At 44.4% G+C, this 25826-nt stretch overlaps 1 protein-coding gene and 1 long non-coding RNA gene across 14 annotated transcripts in view; one reads left to right on the top strand and one right to left on the bottom strand.

The window, feature by feature from the left end:
* mllt10 (MLLT10 histone lysine methyltransferase DOT1L cofactor) overlaps nt 1-25826 on the top strand; it is a 458751-nt gene that overhangs the window by 133687 nt on the left and 299238 nt on the right. Inside the window, exon 1 of one of the 13 annotated variants that reach the window (XM_069914648.1) lies at nt 9823-10465. The exons of 10 other annotated variants lie outside the window; for them this stretch is intronic. In XM_069914648.1, the coding sequence (XP_069770749.1) occupies nt 10415-10465 (51 nt within the window). In that variant the 5' untranslated portion in view covers nt 9823-10414. Of the gene's footprint in view, nt 1-9822; nt 10466-12699; nt 12953-18539; nt 18565-25826 lie in introns of those variants that run through there. 2 more of the 13 variants (XM_069914649.1, XM_069914650.1) reach the window with 2 other exon arrangements.
* LOC138751817 (uncharacterized) overlaps nt 15255-25826 on the bottom strand; it is a 46715-nt gene continuing 36143 nt past the window's right edge. The window contains exons 2-3 of the long non-coding RNA XR_011350207.1: nt 20009-20077; nt 15255-15545 (exon numbers count right to left, since the gene is read on the bottom strand). This is a non-coding gene — a long non-coding RNA (uncharacterized lncRNA). The remainder of the gene's footprint in view (nt 15546-20008; nt 20078-25826) is intronic.

Raw genomic sequence — 25826 nt, 5'->3', positions numbered from 1 at the left:
TAGCTGACCTTTATGTACTGGCAGTGGGACCATTACCAGCTCTGGCAAGTCCAAGTCGGCTGGTTTGAGGCGGTCCAGCGTGAAAAGTTCCTCTCTGCCCCTGATGTCAAGAGTGAAAGTAGATGCATTTCTCTGGAGTATCTTGTAGGGTCTCTCATGGGGACACGGGGGGCGGGGGGCGTGGGTTGGCCTGTGTTCGCTCCTATGAACATGCAGATGTACGAGTTTAAGTTTGCAGGGCAATTGGAGTGGGTGACAATATCATGATGGCAGTGATGGTGCAAGTGATCCCAATTTGTGTCTCAGTCTTTCTAGTACGATGGCGGTGTCAGAGACTTGGCCTGGCGATGAAGGAGGAATTGGCCTGGAACTGCAAGGATTTCACCTTAGATTAACTCTGCTGAGGAGGTTTTGAGGTTGTCCTTGGGTGCGTCCTGAAGACCCATGGCAGATCATCCACCCAATTTGGCGCCTCAAGCCATGCCATCCATGCCGACAAAGTGGCGATGAAAATGCTTGACTAGACCTTTGGACTGAGGGTGTGTAGCTGGGTGCCCAGGAGTTTGGAGAGTTCGTTCCAAAGGATGGAGTTAAATTAGACTCCCCGGTCGGTAGTTATGTGCACTGGAACTCCAAAACGGGAGTCCCAGGCGGAGAGGAAAGCTCTGACGCAAGGATCAGTGGTGGCGTCCAGGTTGGGGATGGTCTCTGGCCATCGAGTGAATATGTCCACTATCGTGAACAGGTAGCATGGTCCTTGGGAGACTGGCAAGGGGCCCACTTTGTCGAGGTAGACATGCTGGAATCTATGATTCAGTACATCAAACCATTGGAGACGGGGCTTGGTGTGCCGCGAGACCTTCGCAGTTTGGCAGTGCGTACAGGTTTTTGCCCATTCACTAACCTGTTTGCACAGCCTGTGCCAGATGAACCAGGAGGATATCATTCACTCTGGCATTAGGATGGAGGGATGGGAAAGGCCATGTAGTGTGTTGAAATCCGTTCATCGCCAATGGGTGGGGATGAGCGGTCAGGATTGGCCAGTGGAGATGTCGCAGAGTAAAGTCATGCCATAGGTGTCCAGTGTGAGCTGCAGACTCGTGATCGCTGTCCTGAAACTGCGGATGTCGAGATTGTCCTGTTGGGCTTGAGCCATGTCATTGTAGCTGATACCTTGCGACAGGACGTGAACAGCCGGCCTGGAAAGTGCGTCGGCCGCAAAGTTCTTCTTTCCCAAGAGGTGGTTGGTGGAGATAATGAATTCAAAGATGTAAGATAAGTGTTGCTGCTGGCGAGTGGACCATGGGTCAGAAGATTTGGAGAATGCAAACGTCAAAGCTTTTGGTCCATGTAGACCATGAAGGCTGCCCTCCAAGAAGTAGCGAAAATGGCGGACGGCGAGGAAGAGGCTAGCAGCTCACTGTCAAATGCGCTATACTTCAGGCAATGGTTGAAAAAGATGAGGGGCCTCTACGTGTTGTCCATGAACCGTTCCAGGATACCAGCCACCGCTGTGTTGGTCGCGTCAACCATGAGTGCTATGTGCATGTCCACGTGTGGGTGGACAAGCATCATTGTGGCAGCTAAGGCTGCCTTGGTTTTTTTGGAAAGTGGCCTGCGCCTTATCGTTCCACTCTAGTGTTTTCTTGGAGTCCGACATTAACGCGAAGTGTGGGCGCATGATGCTGGCAGCTGCAGGGATGAACCTGTTTAAGAATTTCACCATCCCCACGAATTCTTGGTCTGGCGAACTGTTGTATAGTCTTCACCTTGTCGGGAGTGGCACTGTCTTTGGTAATTCTGTAGTCCAAGAAGTCTATTTCCTTGAGGCCGAACTGGCACTTCACCATGTTGCTGGTGAGGCCGAACTAGCAAGTCGGTCAAAAAGCTTGCAGTGATGTGAGATGTGCTCTTCAAGAGTCTTGCTCGCTACCAGGAGATCGTTCAGGTAGATGAAAAGGAAGGCAAGTCTCTTCTGACTGCGTCCATTAGGTGCAGGAAGGTCTGGGTTCCGTTTTTCAGGACTAACAGAATATGAAGAAACTCAAAACGGCCGAAAGGGGTGATGATGCTGATCTTTTGGACATCATCTGGGTGAACGTGGATCTGGTGGTATCCCTGAATCAGGTTGACCTTAGAGAGGAGGAGTGCGCCGTCGAGAGGTTTGCTGCCAAGTCTTGGATGTGGGGGGTTGGCGTTGTTGTATCGTTGAGGTATCTGTAGACTCTGCAGGGTCTCCAGCTGCCTTTTGATTTGGGCACCAAGTGGAGGGGAGAGGCCCACGGACTGTCAGAACATTGGACAATGCAGAGTTCTTCCATGCACTTAAACTCTTACTTGGCGAGGACCAGTCATTGGGCTTGAGAATGCACTGCCAGGCCTGAGTTCACTGTGGTGAACTGGGGGACACAGGATGGAGGGATAGCTGGAAGGGAGGCGGCTGTATTGGCCGTGTGAAGCCTCCACAGAGGTGAGCAGGGTGGCTGGCTCATTGGACGTGCTTAGACGTACTGTCTAGAAGGTCTCTGAGTGGACCAGGTGTTTTACCTGGAGGTCTACCAATAGACACTGTGCACACAGAAAATCTGTGCTTTGTCCACAGGTGCCAGTGAGAATGACCAATTGAAAGAGGTCTCGCTGAAATGCGCAGGGATGTGCCTATTGCCAAAAGTTTCAATTGCGGTGTTGTTCGCTGCACACAGGGTGGGGCCGTGAGGTCCATACATGTCTCGAGTGGCGTAGGAGGAATGGCGCCTATCTCTGCACGAATGTCCACGAGGTATCTGTGGCCTGAGATCCTGTCCCAGATGTGGAATAGGCTGCTCGGTTAGTCAACCATCGTGGCTACTAATGGCGGCTGGCCCTGTCATTTCCCTGAAATAAGCAAGGCTGGCTGCACCTGTGCCCCACCTTTGATGGGAGAAGCACCATTTTGGCTCAGACCTTTCAGTTCATGGGCAGGGCCGGGGTGGGGGGGGGGGTGGGTGGGGTTCCTGCTCATGTGTTGGACTGGCCTTGGGCATTGGCTTTCGCAGCAGTCTTGTAATGTAGTTGACTGCGTCTGCGGACTTATGTTTGGAGCGGTAGAGGACGTCTTCCCATGCCGCGACCTTATGTGGGTCGCTGAAATCCTTGTTGACCAGTAGCATCTGAATGTCTTTGGGCCTTTTCTCGAGGGACGCCTGCTGAAACATGAGGCAGGCTTGTCTCCCTCTGCCAATGTGAGCATCTCACCCATGAGGGCAGATGGCGTTCTGTCCCCAAGGCCATCCAAATGAAGGAGTCTGGTGGCCATTTCATGTTGCAATAGCCCGTAAGAGCTGAGGAGATTCTTTAGAACCATGTATTTACCAGCAGAGCGAACTTCAAAGTAAATCAGTTGTGCTAAACGAGCTCACAGCCTGCTCTCTCGGTTCTTTCGCTGTGTTCGCACTTAACCCACAATACTGGTGACCCCGATGAGTCTTCACATCCTGAAGACTCAGCACAATGGACTCCGCAGCTGTAGGAACCGTTGCGTTAAAGCTGCCCACTTTCTGGATGAACAGGCCCCGCACTTGGTTTGGCCAAGCGGAGGCCCAGTTCCAGATCAAGCAGATTACACAAAATGTTGTCAGCTTGCTAGACCAGGAAGCTGCTTTACAAGTCGATGACCTCATCCAGATGCTTGGAATGCATTGCTTGGGGTGGTTGTGAAGGCTGGTACAATAGGGACATTTTAAAAGAAAGCTTTTACACACATAGACACAAGAAAAATAAAGTTATGGGTGTGAGGTAGGGAAGGTTTAGTTAGTTGAGTAGGTTTATATAGGTCACCTCAGGCCGAAGGGCCTGTAGTGTGCTGTATAGCTATTAAAAAAAATTCTAAAAAATAGGTTATCTGCAGGCATTCCATCAGACAATACGATTATTGGGTGAGCTGGAAAAAGGTGGTATAGTAGATACTGGTTGATGACTTGTGGATTGATACTTTTACTATTTTAATGAACTTTTAAATGGATTATTTGTACCCATTCTCATTATAATCCTTTGACAATTAATCATACTATGTCAGAGGAGGCATTAAACCAAAGATCAGTGTCCTTTTCAAGTGCGGCTTTACTTGGCCATCATTTTTGATGCAATTAACAAAATTAAATAAATATCTTGAGGCGGCAGCTACAAGAAATGAAACTCGCAACCACCACGTTGGAGGTTTCAATGACTGTTTAATTTCAAATCTTGCGCGTGCCCCTTTAAGGGTAGCATGAGCTCCGCCCCTGCGTGGGCGGTGACGTCATCATGTTCGCCCGAGGTGCACGCTCCGTTCAAACCACATGGCACAGAGCTCCCCCGACGGTGCCATCGACTCGCAGCTGCCACGCCAGTGCGGCTGTATAAGCAGGGCCGGTTTGCCACAAGTATGTATGCTGCCACACAACCCCCCTCCAGAACCGGCTTACGCCTCTCGCCCTCTGGGCGGCCGGCCTCGAAATTTTGGTTGGGCCGTCTTTACCAGCTGGCTGAGGTCCAGGTGCGCCACCTTGAGGCGGTCGACCGTGAACAGTTCTCCCTTACCCCCATTGTCCAAGGTGAACGTCTTGTCTGATCGCTGCAGGGCTTTGTAGGGGCCATCATAAGGGCGCTGCAGGGGCGCGGCATGCGGATTCCACTGGATGAAAACTTACTCGGCTGTGTCCAGCTACTTGGGCAAACGGTACGGCTGGCTGCCTTGGTGGGATGGAGGCGCAGGGGTGGGGGGTGCGGGGCATGTGAGGCGAGCTTACCTGTAAATCTGCTAACAAGGTTGGATTTTCGGCTGTGGAGCCATTGTCTGGGCTGAAGAACTCACTGGGTAGTGACAATGGCATGCTGTAAACCAACTCCGCGGATAATACCTCCTTCGGAGCTGTTCTGATGCCGAGCAGAACCCAGGTCAACTCGTCCATCGAACCAGGGCCAGTGAGGCGAGCTATGAGGGCTGACTTTAGGTGTTGGTTGAAACGCTCCACAGGCTGTTGGCATGGGGGTGCTATTACAGTGGTATGGTGGAGCTTGACCCCCAAGAGGCTCGCTAACTATACCCAGAGGGCGGATGTAAATGGAGGACCTCTGTCATTCGTCATGTGCGGCGGGACCTTGAACCTGGCAATCCAGGGGGCGAGTAGGTTCCTGGAATAGGTCTCGGTGGAAGTGTCTTTCAGTGAAATGGCTTCTGGCCACCTTGTTGCGTTGTTGATCACTGTCAACAAGTACTGGGCATCCCTGGTCACTGGCAGGGGGCCCTCAATGTCAATCTGTATGTATTGGAATCTTTTGGCCGTGAAGTTGAACTGCTGTACCGGGGCTTTTGCATGACGGTGGACCTTGGAGGTCTGGCACTGCGTGCAGTTCCTTTCCATCTGGGCTACCTGCTTCTTGAGACCATGCCACATGAAATGCTCTGCCACCATCCAAACCGAGGTCTTGACCGAGGGGTGGGCCAAATCGTGGACCATGCTGAAAGCCTGCGACATCCACTGCAGCGGAACTATCGGGTGCGGCGAGCCGGTGGAAATGTCGCAGAGCAGTGTGTCGGGGCTGCCCGGGAACTTGAGATCCTGAAGCTGGAGCCCTGTGATGGCGGTGCGGAGGGTTTGTGTTTCCGCATCCTCCCTCTGTGCCTGCGCTATCTGGGCGTAGTTCAGGCTGGGGGGCGAGGCTGTGGATGGTGGGCCATGAAAGCATGTCTGCCACGACATTGTCCTTACCCGCTCAGTGTCGGATGTTGGTGGTGAACTCCGACACGTAGAATAGGTTCTGCTGCTGGCGAGCCGACAAGGAAACTTTTGCCATAGCGAGGGCCTGAGTGAGCGGTTTGTGGTCGGTGAACACGGTGAATGGTCTGTCCTCCAGGAAATATGGAAATGTCTGATGGCCTGTCCAAGGTGCTGTACTTTACTTCCAGAGGGTGGAGGTGCCTGCTGAAAAAGGCAAAAAGGCCCTCAACAGCCGTAGCTGATGCATCCACTGAGACCATGGTGTGAGCGTCTGTCCCCGGTTGGGCTAGTAGCGTGACACTCGCCAGGGCGTCTTTCATGGCGGTGAAAGCGCTCTCTGCCTCTTCCATCCATGCGGGGTTTTGTCTTTCGTGGCAATCAGCGTGAACAATGGTCACATGATGCAGGCAGCCCCCGGGATGAACCGGTGATTGAAATTCACCATGCTGACGAATTCCTGTAGGCTCTTGAGGGTGGTGGGCTTCGGGAACTGGCGCAAGGCTGCGACCTTCTGCAATGCCGGAGAGGCTCCGGTCGCCGAGATGGTATGGCCCAGGAACTGCAGGGACTGCCTACAGAACTGGCACTTGGCTACGTTGACCATGAGGCTGAATTCTGCCAGGCGGGTGAACAGTGTGCGGAGATGGACTTTGTCCTCGTCGTGGTCCCGACTGGCGAAGATGATGTCATCGAGATAGATGAACACGAAGTTCAAGTCTCTGCTCACCATTTCCATCAGGCGTTGGAAGATTTGGGCCGCGTTTTTGAGGCCAAAAGGCATCCGCAAGAACTTTAAAAGGCCGAACGGGGTGACGATTGCGGTCCTGCCGATGTCGTCGGGGGTGGACCGAGATTTGATAGTAGCCTCGTACCAGGTCGATCTTCGAGAAAACTTGGGCGCCGTGTAAGTTGGCTGAAAAGTCCTGAATGTGCGGGATGGGATATCGCTCCAGCGTGGTTGCATCATTAAGGCAACGGTAGTCTCCGCAAGGGCGCCAACTCCCGGAAGTCTTGGGAACCATGTGGAGGGGAGGAGGCCCAAGGGCTATCTGATCTACGGATGATTCCTAGTTCTTGTAGTCGGGTGAATTCCTCTTTAGCCATTTGCAGTTTCTCGGGGGTCCATCGCCTGGCTTTGGCGTGTAGAGGGTCCCTGGGTCGAAACGTTGCAGAGTCCATATTGGAGCATGGCGGAAGTGAACTGTGGCTGCAGGATGGAGGGGAACTTGTCGAGAATACAGGAGTACTCATCCTTGGGGTGGGGGGAGGGGGGGCTAATGGAAGCTATTCCCAGGTCACACACATCTGTGGCATCAAGGCGGACAGACTGGAAGGTGTGGGCATTAACCAACCACTTGACTTTGATATCCACTAACAGCCTGTGCGCCCAGAGGAAATTGGCCCCCAACAGCGCTGTCCCCTCCGAGGCCAGCACGAACTTCCAGCGGAACTTGTCCCTTCTCATCTGGATCTGTGCTCTGCGAGTGCTGAAAGTCCTTATGGAGGATCCGTTGGCTGCCCGCAGGGTGGGGCCCCATGCACGGGTGCGGGTCTCACGGGTGGTCAGGGGAAAGCACGCTCAGTTCAGCTCCAGTGTCTACTAGGAACCGTCGGTCAGTGGACTTATCAGCCACGTGCTGTTCGCGTGGCCAGCCGCTGCAGCCTTTAACGGCTGAAAGGTACAGAGCTGCCTGCACTTGTGGGTTTGAGCCCCCCCCCAGCGTTGATTGTAGAAACACCAGGTGAGGTGGTGCTCTTCTGGCTTGTGCTTGGGGGACACTTGCGGTCGACTGGGCCCTGGGCGGGTGACGTGGTTGAGAGTGGCCTCGTTTTCTCGCTTGGTCTGCCAGAGGATGTCTGCGTGGGCCGCGACTCGTCGTGGGTCGGAGAAATCCTCATCTGCCAGCAGGAGTTGTATATCCTCAGGCATTTGCTCGAGGAAAATTTGCCAGAACTGGAAACAGGGTTTGTGGTCCTCTACTAATGTGAGAATCTCGTCCATGAGGGCAGATGGGGTTGTCTCCCAACCCATCCAGGTGTAGGCGTCTGGAAGCACGCTGCTGTGGGGAGAGGCCGAAGGTCCCGAGGAGGAGGTTCTTGAGGATGAAGTATTAACCTTCCTCTGGTGGGTTGTGAATGAGGTCATCCACCCTGGCCACGATCTCTTCGTTGAGCATGTTCACGACGTGATAAAACATCGTGGTGTCTGATGAGATGTGTCGGAGGCGAAACTGCGCTTCCGCCTGCCAGAAGCAGGTGCATGGGTGATGTGTGCAGAAGGGGGTCAATTTCACAGCGACTGCGTTGGTCTCTGAGGAATCCATAGTGAGAGGCTAGAAAACTGGACTCATCGGGGTCACTAATGAAGCGGCAGTTACAAGAAATGAAACTCGTAAGCACCACATTGGAGGTTTCAATGACTGTTTAATTTCAAACCTTTCACGCGCCCCTTTGAGGGTAGCGTGAGCTCCTCCCCTGCGTGGGCGGTGATGTTCAAACCATGTGGCACAGAGATCCCCCGATGGTGCCATCTACTCGTGTCTGCCCCGGCGGTGCGGCCACAATCTGTTAATTAATTTCAAATGGAGTCATACTGTGAACAAATTGACTGTAACCCAAGGATATAACTTCACCTTTGGATTTTTAGTTGTATCTTGAAAGTCAATTTGTACAGAAAAAAAACTGAAGATTTGCAGCAGGTGAGGCAGCATCTCACTAAAACAATATTTTCAGAAAATGGCATAATACAGTACAAGTATCTCCACTTTTTATTTATGATTTCCAGTATCTGCATTATTTCCAAGGGATTATGGAGGAAGAGAATGGAGGTGGGGCTAAGGGGGAGAGGAATAACAACAACATTGGCCTTTATTTGAAATATAATGTTGTAGGCCTGCAATTATTGTCTATTACATGCACGGAAAAGCTGTTTCTTTTCATCCTGGATGTTACGGGAAAATCAGTTCAGAAGTGCACTTCAGGCTAAACATATCAACGTCAATAATTAGTATAATCGAATTGAACAATAGCATTAGTTTGTTCAATTTTTATTTTGTGTGTAAAAAAAAAAATCCACCTTGAGCTTTCCTCAAACTATGTGGGTGCAATAAAAATAGAAAATTTGATAATACTTGTGAAGAGCTATTTTGCTTAGAGAGATTAATGCTCATACTTCAGGTCATTGACCTTTCATCACAACTCATTTTGATCAAATAAGTTTGTTGCATAACAACAATGTTGACAGCATTTTAACAGTTTCAAAAACAAAATTATGAAAAGAAAACATCCAGTTTGGCTTATAAAGGTCAAGGAGACCTTGGAGAGTTGAATGAAATTTTGCCGGAATGCAGGATACCAATAATAAACTTTTAGAATATTGATCCTTCGGTTTGTAATTAGAAATTTGAACTTTGCCACATTATGTATTGCTGTTTTAAAGTGCATCACACTGATGATCTTGTAACACAAAAGAATTCAAAAGTATAAAACTTTCAATTTAATGTGTTGCAGTTTATTGTTTGCAAATTAGAATAGTACAGGCCTGTTGGACCACAATGTTGTGCCATCCTATGTAAATCTACTCCACATCAATTTAACTTTTTCCTCCCTTAGCCTTCCTTTTTTCTGACATCCATATGCAGATCTAAAAGTCTTTTAAATGTCCTTGTATTAGCCTCTACCAACAGCTCCAAAAGCATGTTCCAGGCACCAACTACTTTTTAAAAAAAAAATCTTTTTTATTAGTTTTTATATAATAAATTCAGTTCAATGATGAAAAGGAAACAAAACTGAAAACAGTATCACATATGTATGTATATCGAGACAAAACTTCAAACAGTATAAACTCAGTTCCCCCTCCATTGCACTGATGAAGACTGAAAAAAGCATGAAATATATTATATTTACTGTATATTTCGGCGTATAAGTTGACCCCCATTTTTCACCTTCATTTTAAGGGTTTTGTGGTATATCCGGCGTATAAGTCAACCCCAATTTTCGGGATGTCTGAATTGGCCTGTTGACCTGCATATAAGTCGACCACCAAAGATCGCGATGTCTCAGATGGGCCATTGACTGGCATATACGTCGACTCCCAAAGATCGTGCTGATTGATCTGCTGGGCATTGGCTGGAGATGATTGCTATCATGGAAGGTCCATTGACACAACGCAACTCGCGAGAAAAGTATGAAGTGAGTTTTAAATTGAAAGTGGTAGAAATGGCCAAGAAAATCAACAACTGCGCTGCTGCAAGAAAATTTGATGAATATGAGAAGTTGGTAAGAGATTGGAGAAAGAAGAGACTTTAAGAAAGATACCAAAAAGGCAATGTTTGCTGAGAAAAGGAATCACTTGTTGGCCAGAAAATCACCTTGCAGAATGAGTACGTGAACAGAGACAAGATTGCTCCATGGTCACCCGAAATAAAATAAGAACATTTGCACTACAGTGGACAAAGTTGCATCCAGACATCATTAAAGATTTTGAGGCTACAGTAGGCTGGTGCAACCATTTCATGAACAGGAAAAATCTGGTATTTCAGCAAAAAACAAAAATTGCACAGAAAGTACCAAAAGATCTTGATCATAACATTGTATGTTTTAGCAGTTTATTATATGTAATTGACAGAAACACGTTTGCATTGGAAAATATCAGAAACATGGACGAATCCCCATGAATGACTGTGATGTTATCGTGCATGGCTGACAGGATGAAGTTGAGACACATGGTAATCTTCAAATGCAAATTTTAACCTAAAATAAAATTCCCTGTGGGTATTTTTGTATATTTTTATGAAAAAGGATGGATGGATGAAAATGATGTAAAACTATAGGTAGGCAATGTGTGGAACAGACGGCCAGGCAGTTTACACAAAGCATGGAGTTTGCTGGCCTGCGATATGTTTCATAGCCACTTAACTGAGAAGACTAAAAGTAGATTAGCATCACATAATACTTACATGGCAGTTATCCTGGGAGGTTTGACATCCATATTTCAACCTCTCGATAACTGCTTGAACAAGCCATTCAAAGACCACATGCATGAGGAATGGAATACATGGATGTTGAGTGAGCAAAAGGTGAGGCAATGTGTGCTGCATTGCTTGATGTGCTGTGTAACTTTGTGCTCAAGGGATGGGATAAAGTTAGATATTGATAAAATAGTTCAAAAAGTGCAGTATTTCTTGTGCAATTGATCATTCGGAAGTTGATTTGTCATGGGTTACTGACTAAAAACGTGAAACCGCCTCATCAGATACCCATATAATAACTGTTTAAACAGTGAGAGTATGGACGTGTTTGCCGCCATCTTTGCCTCAGACGATGATAGTGAGAGTGATTTTGAAGGGTTCTAAATGTGTTGTTTTCAATAAAAATCTCCATTAAAATCTGTAGCAGTCGGGGTTTTTTTTTTGTTTTTCAAGGTTCGACTTATACACCAAATCGGTGTGGATTGGATTTTGAGTCGAATTTAAGGTTTCAAAAGTATATCCAAAAGTTGGCCCCCATTTGTTGAGAGTTATTTTGGGTTTTGCGAATTGACTTGTACGCCAAAATATATAGTACATTTAAAAAAAAACCTAACCTACTCAATTAAAAAAAACTAACCAAAAACTGTTGGCAACTATTACTTTAAAAAAAAGTACATCTGACATCTCCCCTCAACTTTCCTCCTCTCACTTTAAACCTATGTTCTCTAATATTGTTCATTGCTGTCCTGGGTATCCATTCTATGTATTGCCTCTCATAATCTTATACAGTAAAATCCCCAGTATTCAGCACTTATGGGATTGTGGATGCCATATATGCAAATTTTCCTGTTACCTGAGACACATTCTTTCAATGCCTAACTAATACACCTACATTAAGAATGAACAGTCTAAAAGACAAAAGACAGTGCAAAATGTAATTTGAAAAAAAAAATTGTCATTCTTAATTATGTGAAGTTCACTTTTAATCAGGTAATTCCCGTAACTTACAAAATTTAAATTTGAATTCGAACCCTGGTTGCTGGCACTGTAGCAATGTTGTGCTAACTGCTACGTTAACCGTGCCACTGACATTATTAATTCCCCCTCCCAAGTTTACAGATAAAGTTTTACTGATATACTTAATGCTAATAAAGATGAGGCAGGGATAGGGAGATACTTTAGGAGAGTCGCCCCCGAGGCAAGTGGCATCGGCCAGCTCTTCATCCTGGGTGACACCATTTTATTCAAACACGACTATATTCAAACAGCTGCTGTGGGCGTAGCACGAATGGGGTGCTCCACTGGCTATTTGCTGCAGACTTCATCAGGGGTTTGTTTGTTGTTTGGAGAACTTATTTTAAACTTTTTTATTTTTTATTGTTTTTATTTCCTTATTTTGCTGGTTGCCAGTTGCTTGAATTCCGGATACTGGAAATTTTACTAATCTCTTTTAAATCCCCTCTCATCCTTTGTCGCTCCAAAGAGAAAAGCCCTAACTTTCTCAACCATTCTTCATAAGACTAGTTCTCCAATTCAGGCAGCATCCAGGTAAATTTTTGCATCCTTACTGAAGCTTCTACATTCTTTCTATTATGTTCAGTATTTTGTAACCAGGGTTTTATAGAACTCTATCATTATCTCATGGCTCTTGAACTCAGTTCCCCAGTAATGAAAATGCACACAATATTCCTTCTTAACTATCCTCTCAACTTGCATGCCAACCTTTTTTTTGGAATATTTTATTTTGGTTTTCAAACATATATCATATTTACATATAGTAAAATAGTCTATACTGTAGTGCTGGACACACCAAGAAAGACTCAGCCACCACATTGAAAGTTGTTAATGACTGTTTTTATTCAAATTCAGCACGTGCCCTTTTAAGGGCAGCAAGAACTCAGTCACCTCATGCATTGTAACATCATAATCGCTGCCCCAGGTGCGCGCTGGGCAGGAAACTTGAGGCAGGGAGAAAACTCTGACAGTGCGATCTTCCCATGGCTGCCCCTCCACATGGCATTACACGCAGGGCCGGTTCACCATGAGAGAGTGTGCCGCCACACAAACCCCCCTCCCCAGAACTGGCTATGCCTCCCGGTGCTTGGGCAGGTGGCCCCAGCGTTTGGGCATGGACGTCTACACTGGCCACAGTGAAAAGTTCGTCTTTACCCCCTATGTCCAAAGTGAAAGTCCTGCCAGACTGCTGGAGGACCTTGAATGGACCTTCATACGGGGGTTGAAAAGGTGACGTATGTGTGCTGCGCCGAACAAATACGAATTCCACTGAGTCCAGTTCTTTGGGACAATGTGTCGTCCAGACGCCATGATGTGAGGGAGGCGGGGGGCTAGCGAGGATAGTTTCTTACGGAGATCTGCCAAAAGGTTTGCGTGCTCGCATGTGATGTTGGGCTCTGGGCCAAAGAACTAATGGGGCAGCGAGAGCGGCGAGCCATAGACCAGTTCCGCAAATGACGCCTGTAGGTCCTCCTTGGGTGCTGTTCTGATGCCAAGGAGGACCCAGGGCAGTTCATCTGCCCGGCCTGGGCCGTTGAGGCGAACCACAAGGGTGGATTTCGTATGATGAAACCTCTCCACCAAACTATTTGCTTGAGGGTGGTAACCCTCAGGAGATTCGCCAGCCGAGCCCAGAGCATGGAGGTGAACTGGGTGCCCCCGTCACTGGTAATGTACGCTGGGACTCCGAACCTAGTGATTGAATGACTAACTAGGTTCCTGGCGCACGTCTCTGTGGAAGCCTCTTTGATGGGAATGGCCTCTGGCCATCTCGTGGTCTGATTGACTATTGTGAGAAGGTAGTGCGCTTCTCTGGACACTGACAGGGGGCCTATGACGTCAACGTGGAGGTGCTGAAATCTCTGCACCACTGGGTCGAATTGCTGGATTGGGGCCTGCATATGCCGGTGGACCTTGAAGGCCTGGCCCCTGGTGCAGTTCCTCGCCATCTCAGCCACCTTTTTGAGCCCGTGCCACACAAATGGCTCTGCAACCATTCTCACCAAAGTCTTCACTGAGGGTTGGGCTAGGTCGTGGACTAAGCTGAAAACCCTTGACCTCCACTGTGGTGGGACTACCGGGCGTGGCGAGCTGGTGGAGACGTCGCAGAGCAGTGTCTGGGCTGTTGGGCAACTGAATGTCCTGGAGCTGGAGGCCAGAGATGGCGGTCCGGAGAGTCTGTGTCTCTGTGTCCAGCTTCTGGGCCTGTACCAAATGTGTGTAGTCAAGACCGGGGGCGAGAGCATTGATCGCCAACATGTTGTCTGCCTGCCACGTAATCTCCGACATGTAGGAGAGGTGCCATTGCTGGTGAGCCGACCATGGATCTGTGGCCGTCGTGAGTGCCTGCGTGAGGGGCTTGTGGTCTGTGAACACCGTGAAGGGCTTGTCCTCCAGAAAGTATCGAAAGTGCCGGATGGCCAGTTACAGCGCCACGAGCTCTCAGTCGAAAACGCTGTACTTGAGCTCTGGCGGGCGCAGCTGTTTGCTAAAGAAGGCCAGCAGGCGTCACTGTCCGTTGAGCCACTGCTTGAGTACACCCCCTACTGCCGTGGCTGAGGCGTCCACTGAGAGTGCCATGTGTGCCTCTGGGCATGGGTGCACCAATAGAGTTGTGCTGGTGAGGGCCTCCTTTGTTGCGGCAAAAGCAGTTTCTGCCCCCTCCATCCAGGTTAGGACTTTCTTCTTAGTGGCGATCAACACGAACAGTGGTCTCATGGTGCAGGCGGCGCTGGGGATGAACCGATGATAAAAATTCACCATCCACACGAACTCCTGCTGGCCCTGAGGGTGGTTGGCTTGGGGAACCGCTGGACGGCCACGACCTTCTAAGTACTTGTAAATTGATGGATGCCATAAAATAGTCCTTATGTAATAATGACATAACGGAGTGAATCATGCCCATTTTAAAATGTTGGTATAAGACATACTCATTTAGGTCAGATAAATCTAAGATCAATCTCATTTCCCCTCTTTTAGGTCTCGTGAATATGTTTGATGTGAACTCATTCTCTTCCTGGCAGCAGCGTTCTATTACGTTTTTGCGTTCTAAAGCCATAATCTCTTTATATGTAGCTTCCATGAGCTGTGGGTTGCGAATATAATTATATAAACCTTTACTCCTAACCGGGGGGAATTTCTGTGGGTCAAACTCAATTTTATACCCAGACACTGTGCTATACGTGAGCATCATCCTAACTCCTACTTGTAGAGGCTTTTTCCTGTCCCCCTTCTTGCTCTCCTAAGTCCCTTTAGGTCCTTCCTGGCTACCTTATAATTCTTAAGATCTTCACCTGATTTTTTGCTTCCTTCTTCGTATTGACATAACTGTCCACCTCTCATGGTTCCTTTACTCTACCATCCTTTCTTTGTCTTTGTGGGACAAACCTTGGCATTTCTGTTGTACATTCCCCTGAGAACATCTATTCCCAATTTCCTGTCTAATAATGTAATTAGCCCTTTGTGGTGGATGATGTTTGTGCTCATATGTTATCATGTTGAAATAACGAGACTACACCTGAAGTTGTCAGCCAGTGGAGAGAAGTGTTTATTACAGTGTTATCAAGCTTGATATAGACACACAACATGTGATCTGCCATCATGACATCTGAAGTGATAACGACCTCATGATGTAGCTAAGTTGAGTAGACCAGGGCTTCTCAGTAGACCTACGGGTGCTGCTGAGTCACTATGCCTCGTGGCTGCAGTGGCTAGTTGCCAGTATATAGGAGGCTGTTGTATCTAGCTGCCACGAGACAGGAGCTTTTAGCGCTGGTTCTGCCCACTCTCTCCAAGTGTATCCGACAAAACATCATTTTCCAGTCTATGGTGCAAAAACAGTGCAAACACACATTCAGGCAAACTATGCATGTATACAGAATCTATAAGCATATCTTATGTACATATATAAACAATAAATATCAGAGTCATGGAGAATTGTTTTAGCAGTTCAGAATCATTGCCTGTGGGACGAAGTTGTTCCTCAGCCTGGTGGATCTGGCTCTAATATACTTCTGTATCTCTTTCCTGATGGGAGTAGCTGGAAGATGCTGTGTAGGGGTGAGCCCTCTTTAAACAACTGTCTGGTAAATCACTTCATTGTTGGAGGAGGGATGTCATCTAAGCATATAAGGATAAGAGCATATCTCTTATCTTTATCCATGACTATTCTAAAGGTCAAGGAGGGAGTTGTAATTACCATCTTCAAGATGCACAGAAGGATATTGTTCCCTGTCGAGTTCAGACATAACCCATTCTTTTGGTACAGATTATACCTTTTCCAGAAGAAATCCCAATGATCCACAAATCTGTATCCCTGCCCTCTGAACTAACTCTTCAGCCACGTATTCATTTGGTATACCTTTCTATTGTTACCATCACTGGTGCATGGCGCAAGCACCAATCTAAAGATTAATATCCTTGAGGTCCTGTTAAAAAATATTTTAGTTTTGATTTTCCATTATTAAACAAGGAGATCACTGTTACAGAGTATATCAATATCATCCAGCAATCTATTATATATGATGTTTCTTTCCCCCCTGGAAAGGGAAGGAAAAGTAGAGGTAACAAGAGAGAAAGAAGGAGAAAAGAAAGGAAAGAGAAGCTTGGTGTGGTGTTGACGCTTCCAGTTGTATCCATGGAAGTTATGGAACTACCCCCTTGTATAGCTACTTTTCTTATCCATCTATTTGTGAATCTCTATAAGTCTTTTTGTCAAGGTGTGGCTACAGTCGTGCTCCTGTGTACTTCAGATGTGGCTGCCATATTTTAACAAAGGTGCTGTGTCAGTTTCTAAGATTATACGTAATTTTTTTCCAGGTTATCACTACACATTTTTTAGCTCTGGCCAAAGATATAAATATGAATTGAATTTGAAATATGGTTAATTTGTAGTTTATGTCCGTAAGGTTAGATACAACATTGACTTTGGGGGCAAGTTAGTATGTTGGCCAAATCCTGTCAAAATGGGATAGCATTTTGCAGAATCAGGTTGCATGAACAAATGTTCCTTGCTCCACTCCACACCTAAAGCATGTTTCTGGCACTTCTGGTTTTGCCTTGTGGATATTTTGTGGTATGAGGTATAGCTAGTGCAGAAAGTTGTATTGGACCAGTCTGTATCTAGAGTTGATAACTGTTGTCACACTGTCTTTACACTAGTCTGACCAACATCTTTTGTCAATTGTAATGCCCTGGTCCGACTCCCATCTTTCCTTTGATTTGTGTAGCCCCTGTTTGGGGATTTCACCTTGGAGTACCGAAAATACATGCTTGGTATAAATTTGGGTATGTTTCCCAGTCAAAGTAACCCTTCAACCTCACTAGGTGTAGGTAGGGTCATTCAGAGGCCCCCACCTGTCCCTTAGGAATGATTTTAATTGGAGGAAACAGTGAAAGGTCCCATAAGACAAATCGTTTTTGTCCCTTAGCTGCTCGAAAGACAAGCAGTCCTCAATATGTCGGATCCTCTCCCGGTGCCAAATCTCCAAGATTTTATTGCCCTTGTTCATGGGCATCAATTCATTTTAAATCAGTGGTGCCTTAGGCACCAATAGATTCTTTGATCCCATACCAGATCTTTATTAGATGTTTCAGTATGGGGTCAACCGTTTTTTTTAACTATTGGCACCCCATTTGTATGTGAAATCCTTCGCTGACAATCCCCCATTGCGCACAATCCTACTTGCACCCAAGTGGGTGGTTCACCTTCCTCAAAGAAGGATGCAAGGGGCCTCGACTGAGCTGCTAGATGATATTTCTTACCAGGCAACCTTAGCCCCCCCCCCCCCTCCAGGCTGTAGTCCAATGTCAACTTTTTCAAGGCTATTCTGGGTACTTTCCCATTACAAATAAATTTCCTTATATTGCCATTCAGCACCTTAAAAAGAGATTGTGGCAATGGAATTGGCAGAGATTGGAAGAGGTATTGGAGTCCCAGCATCATCTGCATCTTTGTGCAGTTAACCCTTCCCATTAAGGTGATAGGCAGATCCTTCCATCTCAATCTTCTTAAGCATAGGGGGGTAGTTGAGTTTGTATAAGTTTATCAGATTACTATCAATCTTAATTCCTCGGTATTTTATAGCTCCTGCCTGTCAAGTGAAGTTGCTGTTTCTTTGGTATTCTTCGTGGTCAAATTTATTCAGTGGCATGATAGTGCTTTTTTCTATGTTGGCTTTGTAGCCCAATATTGTAGCATAGTCCTCCAGTGTGGGGAGCAACTTTGGCAAAGACCCGCCCGGGACTGTTAGGTACAGCAACACTTTTAGATTTATCTTGTACTCACACTGACCCACTGAATCCCTTTATCAATGGATCTTTCCTGATAACCTCTGCCAATGGTTCAATTGCTAAGACAAATAACCCTGGAGACAGAGGACAGCCCTGCCTGCTGGACTCAATAAGAGGGAATGTTGGTGATATTTGTCCATTTGTATTGACTTTTGCCCGTAATTTTGTTTTTATCCAGTTAACAAATGTTTGTCTCATTCCATATTTTTCCAGAACTTTAAAGAGGAAAGGCCTTTTTTGCGTCGTGAGATTATTATACTTGGATCTTGTTTTGCTTGTGTCAAATGTATAATATTAAATAATCTGCTTAAGTTGTTGGCAGACTGCCTCTTCCTGATGAAGCCCACTTGATGCAGATCTATCAGTTTGGGAAGGTATCGACCCAGCCTGTTGGCCATTGCCCTGGCTATTATTTTGTGGTTTGTATTTAATAGTGAGATAGGTCTTTCTTTGGTTTTTTTTTTTAGGTATCACTACAATGATGGCTGTTGAGAAAGATTCCAGGAGAGTCCGCATCTCCACTGCCTGGTTCACTACCCCCATTAACAATGGTATCTACAGGTCTTTGAATTTCTTGTAGAACTCAGAGGGGAAGCCATCCTCTTCTGAAGACTTGTTTGTTTGTAAGGTCCCCAAGGCCTGTTTGATTTCCTCATTAGAAAGTGGAGCATCTAATTCCGTCTGGTCCTCCCAGGCCGGTCTCAGCTGCTCATTCCGTGCCAAGAACTCCTCAATTTTATTCACGCCTCTTGGCGCCTCAGATTCATACAATTTCTCATAATAAGTTTTAAAGGGGTCATTAATTTCTCTTGGATTGTGTGTTGTCAAGTCTGGCCTAGACTGAACTACATTAATCGCCCTTAAAGTTTCCTCTGCTCTCAATTACTATGCCATTATTTTATGTGCTATTTTGCCTAATTCATAATATCTTTGCTTGGATCGCAAGAGCGTTTCCTCCACTCTATGTTTGCAGAGTGTTGTATTTAAGTTTCTTATTTTCCAATTCCCAATATTTCTCATTTGATTCCAGATTTTTATATTCTTTTTACAATGTTGTGATCTCCACCTCAGTTTTAAGTTTATATTAATACTTTTGGTGTACGAAATTATTTTCCCCCTTCGTGTGGCTCTGGTTAAGAATTTATTATTAGTCGAGGGGCAATTTGTTTCACAAAACAAAGCAATTTGACCCCTTACAAAGTCTGAGTTTTTCAACAGAGTAGCATTAATGTGCCTCCTATAAGCATTTGCCTGTTTTTCAGGCATTGTTATCTGCAAGGTCAGCAATGAGTGATCTGATACTAGCCTTGTTAAATATTCCGATTCAAGCATTCTACTTTTTAACCGGGCAGACATCAAGAAGTAATCAATTCTGGTGTGACCATCACGGAGTTTCGATTAAAAGAAGTAATCCCTAGCCTACAGGTTCCTCCGTCTACATATGTCTATCAAATTTAATTCTTTCATAAAGGCCAGGGTTGTTTTCGCCACCTTGGACCTTGCCAATGTCTTTGTTGTCTTATCTAGAATACCATCCAGGCAGAAGTGTAGATCTCCTCCAATTAATATGTTCTGTTTACTCTCTGCAGCCCTTAGGAAATCATTTTGCATGAACTGCTCATCATCAAAGTTTGGCGCATAGAGGTTTAGTTGTGTCCATGATTTTGAATATAGTTGGCAGAGCACCATTTCAAATCTCCCGGCTGGGTCTGTAGCTTCACCACTCATCTTCACCTTTTGTGTATTAAAATGGCTGCCCTCCTAGCCTTGGAACCGAAGGACAAAGAGTATACCTGCCCCGCCCAATCTCTTTTGAGTTTATCATGTTCCCTTTTCATCAAGCGTGTTTCCTATAAGAATATTATATCTACTTTCAGTTTTTTAAAGTGTGCCAGGACCATTTTTCTTTTTATGGGGCTATTTAAGCCATTCACATTAATACAAATAAATTTAATAGTCTTATTCATTTGTGTTTCTATAAGCTTATCTTTTTACCTTCACAGCACCCTTGTTTGTTGTCTTGAATGGTGCTCTCATCAAGCCCTTCCATCGTTCATGGTCTCTCTATGTCGATGTCCATACCAGCCACAAAGAGAGAAAGAAGAATAAAGATAAAAATGAGAAAAGCAAAATCCCCTTAACCCCTCCCTGTAAACAAGCCTAGATGAATTAAAGTAAACCTTAAAAAACCCAAATATGTCAAAATTAACAAGCAAAACATTCAAAATATTCCCGTATTCTGTTTTGGCTCCTCTCCTCTTTGCTCCTGCTCCTTTTCTCCTCCTCATGTACCATCTCTCTCACCCGGTCTGCGCTGCAACCTTTTGTTGTCTCTTCTGCCTTGAGCTCAAATTATTTTCTACATTTACACATTTTTAAAGAAAAAAATACAAGGAAATGTATATAACCCTCCATTCTCTCAGATCATTGCATAACTTTGTCAAAACCCATGCTACTTTGTCCAATAATATCCTCAATCACCATAGTTGTTTTCATGAGTCAATAATTGTATAACTGTAATGACCCCCCCCCCCCCCTTTGTCTCATAGTTTCTCAGGCATTCTGTCCATGGCTCCATCAGGGGATTTGATTCAGCCTGTATTTTTGCAGGCTTACATACTTTCTGGTAGCTCCCAGGCACATAACATATCATCTTGTGGTTGCTTGAAATGTTTCCTCTCCCCTCCAGGTAGCATGATTTTTAGGATGGCCTGGTATAGCATCAACTTTTTTGTCTTTCAGTATTTTCTTTACCTGGTCAAATTGTATTCTTTGTTTTAGCAGCGCAGCGCTTAGGTTGGGGAAGAACATCAATGTTACCTCCTGAAATTCAACCGGCTCCCCTGTCTCCATTGATCGGGTCATTGCTGCCCTTAGCACTGCTTTCCAGTCCCAGCAACTAATAAACAGTATCAGAATTGGCCTCAGTTGTTGATTTAGGGTGGGGTGGGGGCCGAATGTCCGATGGGCCCTTTTTATGGCTAGGGGATCTCTGAATCGTTCCCTCCCCAACACTTCATGGATCCAATGTTGGAAGAACTTCACCGAGTCCTTCCCTTCCTCTCCCTCTTTCAGGCCCAGTAGTCTAATATTCCAAATATTCTAACTTATCTATCAGTTGTATTTTTTCGATGAAAAAAATCGGCTGTCCTCTAGTATTTCTTGTCTGTCCTGGACGTCCTCCATCTTGTCTTCCAAGGCCCCGACTCAATTCATTGGGATCCCGATTGAGGTTCGCAGGTTGAGCAGGCCCTCTGAGACTTCTTTTAGTCTGGTATCTAGTCACTATTTCTAGACCAATCTGGGTTGCCAGCAAGCGTACCACACCGCTGCCAGGATATCTTGGTGAGGTGAGCCCAACATTGCAGTCTTCGCCTTCTCCTCTCGGCCCTGCTGGTTGCACGAAAGCCTGCAGGTTGCCTGCGTCGAGTGAATTTTCACTCGATGTTTCCATCGTTTCTGGTTGGTCTTGATCCTCAATCACCTACCTCTGCCATCCTCTTCCCCCCTGATGTACGGGGCCAGCCAATGACTGTATTTGCTCTGACTGGTGGACAGGTACACATATGATTGGCAGGCTGGAGAGGCTGGGCGGTGGATGATGACAGTTCTGCATGGCTTCTGATATCATCATCATCATCATGGCCCATCCCTTCACGAGCGAAGATGAACACGATGCCTTGTAGCTCTTCTGCCCTCACAGAACTTTCTGTAGTTGTTGGCACATTGTGATGTGCCACTGCGAATCGCGGAACACCATGCAGTGATTTTTTTGCGAGGTCCTCCCAGTCAGAGATATTGTTAATATGATTACCGTGCCAATTTAACACTCCAATATCAAATGTGACAGATTATGTTAAATTTTACATTGTATATAGATATGTTTTAAAGGAGAAACATTGTGGCAGGTTTTTCCAGTGTAGGTCACATACAAACACTTCAAAACAGAACTCATTTAAAATGCTTGGGCTCTGCTCAAGCCAGACAGTCCTGAGTGCCTTTTTCAAAAACTTGAAGAGTGCTATAGGGACTTCACAAATGGATTGTTGTTTTGGAAAGCAACATATAAAAGAACTCAGAGGATTAGGTTCAGAGCGGGTTTTGCAAGCAGAGAGAGAAGAAAAAAATAGGCTTTTCTCTGAGTGAGTGAGAGAGAGAAAGAAAAAAAAATTAGTTCCTGGTCAAAGCCCTTGTGGTCCATATAAGAGGAGATGTCCGGCTGCCTAATGTTTCACTTGAAATAAGGGAAACAAAAAAGAACTCTGTGGTGACCTGAAAGATAGAGGTTATCATCTGGAAAATCCTGATGGGGCAAGTTTCTTCAAGACACTGATGTGACTGATTAGAAGGCATCAATTTGTGTCCAGTGAACAACAAATCTCTCTCTTACAACTGACAAGAACCTTCCTGAGTGGTAACCATTTACCTTTCAAGCACCAAAGCCTGGTGAAATTCATAAATGTTAAATTCTGTGTACAGTATAAGAATTGCCTGCAACCAGTGAACTTGGAGGAGTGAGAAGTGAGTTTGGACTGTGAATCAAAGAACTTTTCTGAACTTAAATACACATTACATATACATGCTTAAAATTAGAAGAGGTTTAAGTTAGGTTAATAGTAAGTTAGAGTTTGATCCTGTTTTCATGTTTAAAGATAATTAAAAGCAACTTTTGTTTTAAGTAACCATTTGTCTTGGTGAATTTCAGTTGCTGCTGGGTTTTGGGATCCTCTGGGATCGAAACACAAAGCATATTATAAATATAATTTATATATAAAACTTTTTATTGCAAACAAAACCAAACATCCCCCACCCCCCATTCTCATAATTTCTTAATATAAAATCCATACACCATTGTTGCTCACATTTATATTTTTAAAAATTCTATATGGGGAATGTTTCTTGTATTTATACTATAGCATAATCTGTTATTGTCCTCTTTATTATTGTAGTCATAGTTATAATTGGGCTCATATATGATCCAAATATTGCTATATCTTAACAGATATGTCATATTTGTTCTTTAAGTTATATGCAATTTTTTCCATAGGTATGCAAATATTCATCTCTGTAGTCCATCATGCTATATGTAGATGAGAGTTGGATGTCCAAGTATTTGCAATACCTTTCCTTGCCACTGCCAAGGCTATTTTAAAAAATGAAATTTGGAATTTAATTAATTTTTGATTATTTCAATAAAGTACCCAAAAGATAAAGCTGTGGGTCACCTGTGAAGGCCACCCCTGTTATGCTTATTAATATTTCAGTAATATTTAGCAAAAAGGTCTCACCTTTGCACACAACCACGTAGCATGTAAAAATATTCCTATTTCTGTCCCACATCTAAAACACATCTCCGATATTTCAGATTTTGATCTATGCAGTTTCTGTGGTATAGGATATAATTGGTGTAGGAAATTATATTGAACTAATCTGTATCTTGTATTTATAATTGATGCCTTGCTATTCAATCACCAATCAAACCAACATCTTTCTATTATTGCAACACCATATTGCAACACCATTGGAAGTCCATTATTGGATTCCCATCTCTCTCTTGATCTCTGTAATCCTGGTTTTGCATTTTCATTTTGGAGAGATTAGTATATCTTAGTTATAAATTTAGGTGTATTTCCAACCAAATCATTTGTTCCATTTCACTAATTTCATTTGGGGCCAAATTTGGAACGATCTTTCCTGGATCCTGGACAAAACAAAAGAAAGTCTCACTAGCTACTCCATATTTATTTCTTAATTGCTCAAAAAACACAAGAGATCTCTCCATATAACAATCATCAATATATCTTATTCTTTTGTCATACTAGGAATTCAATATTTTGTTTCCCAAATTCATGGACAGCAACACATTTTTATATAATGATGTTCTTAATCCTTTTTTATCCCAAATACACTCATTTATTTTTGCCATATTCTAATCATATGTATTAATATAGGGTTATCTGTCTTTTTTGTTATTACCTTAACATTCTACTTATAAATAAAATTCTTTGCTGTCCCCTTTTTTTATTGAATCCATTTGGATCCAAGAAGTGGGGCTGTCCTCTTCAAAGAAGCATGATTAAAATCTCGCTTGTGCTGATAAATAGTACTTCTTAAAATCCGGAAACTTAAATGATCCCAGTTTATAATCCCATGTCAGCTTTTCCAATGAAATTCTTAGTACTTCATTGTTCCATAGGAATTGCCTTATGTAATTATTTAATAATTTAACGAATTTTTTTAAAAGTAGCACAATAGGCAGCGATTGAAAAAGATACTGTAATTTTGGCATCAACTTCATTTTAATTCAATGTACTCTTCCCACTAAAGTAATCGGCAAGTCTTTGCATTTCTGTAAATCTTTCTCTATTTTTTCTAAAAGAGGAGTATAATTAAACTTATATAAATTCTGTAAATTATTATCTGTCGATATTCCTAAATATTTAATTTTATCTGTCTTCCATTTAAATGGACTACTTTTTGATATCTTTCATAATCAAAATTTGTCAATGGCATTATCTCACTCTTATCCATATTTATTTTTTATAACCTGATACTCTTCCATATTTTTCTAATACTGTTTGTAATTTTATCAAGGATTCAGCCAGATAGCACATAATCAGCAAATAAGCTAATTTTATGTTCTTCCTGTCCAACTTTGAAGCCCTTAGATCTCCTTATAATCTTTGCCAGTGGTTCAATCGCTAGGATAAAAAGCACCAGGGCAGAACACACCCCTGTCTACTATATCTACTCAAGGAAAACTGCTCACATCTCATCATTAGTTATAATTTTGGCTTGTGGTTTATGATGGATTTTTTATCCAATTTACAAATTTTTTCCCTATACTATTTTTTTCAGTGTCATAAATAGAAAAGACCATTCTAAACGGTCAAATGCTTTTTCTGCATCTCGGGAGACTGTTATACTCTGACTCAACTTTGATTTTGCCATATACATTATTTTAAATAGTCTTCCTTTAACAAATCCCATCTGATCTGCGTGTATTAATTTTGATAGATATTACTCCAATCTATTAGCTAGCACCTTTGCCAACATCTTATAAACAGCTTTCAGAATTGAATTATGATGAAGTTTTTAATGGGTTTCTATCTTTCTTTGGTAGCACTGTAATTATAGCGGTTGAGAAAGATTCTAGGAGAGTTTTGGGCCGCCCTACCCAGTCCAATGCATCCATAATAAAGAGGCATCAGGAAGCCTTTAAATTGTCTATAGAACTCGGGAGGAAACCCATCCACCCCCGGATAGTAAAGTATCCAAAGCTTTCTCAATTTCTTTTCTTGTGAAAGGGGCATCTAAATAAATGTGTTCTCTATCTTCTAATTTTGGAAGTTCAATATTTGCTAACAATTCGTCCATCTCATTTTCATCTCCTAATAATTCTGATTTATATAATCTCGTATAGTATTGTCTCAAATATTATTTCTTTTTGTTTATGTTGTAGCCGACAGTTACAAAGAAACGCACGCACGCACACACACACACACAGTGTGGGAGGTTAAGGTCTGAGATTTATTGAGGCTGGAAAGGCTCCTTTTATACAGTTGGAGCTCCTGCCGTTAGTTTGATTGGCTGACATCAGATGCATAAATAACAATAGCGGGCGGGAACATTCTTGCATGTGAATACCCTTATTCCCCAGCCTGTTATTGATCTGTTAGCTGGGCAGCTTGGCCTGCACCATTTTAGGGCTGCTGGTCTTGTACTGCTCCAGCTTTTACCCCCGCCGGTTCATTGTCTTGGGAGTCGCTTCAGCGATCTCTGTCTGCATCCGCTGCTGCGCGATGTGCTGGCC

Source organism: Narcine bancroftii, chromosome 1 (genome assembly GCF_036971445.1).
Source record: "Narcine bancroftii isolate sNarBan1 chromosome 1, sNarBan1.hap1, whole genome shotgun sequence".
In the NCBI taxonomy this organism is placed as follows: Eukaryota; Metazoa; Chordata; class Chondrichthyes; order Torpediniformes; family Narcinidae; genus Narcine; species Narcine bancroftii.
Note: the sequence above shows the minus strand (reverse complement) of the source record. Positions and strands in the feature narration are given on the sequence as shown.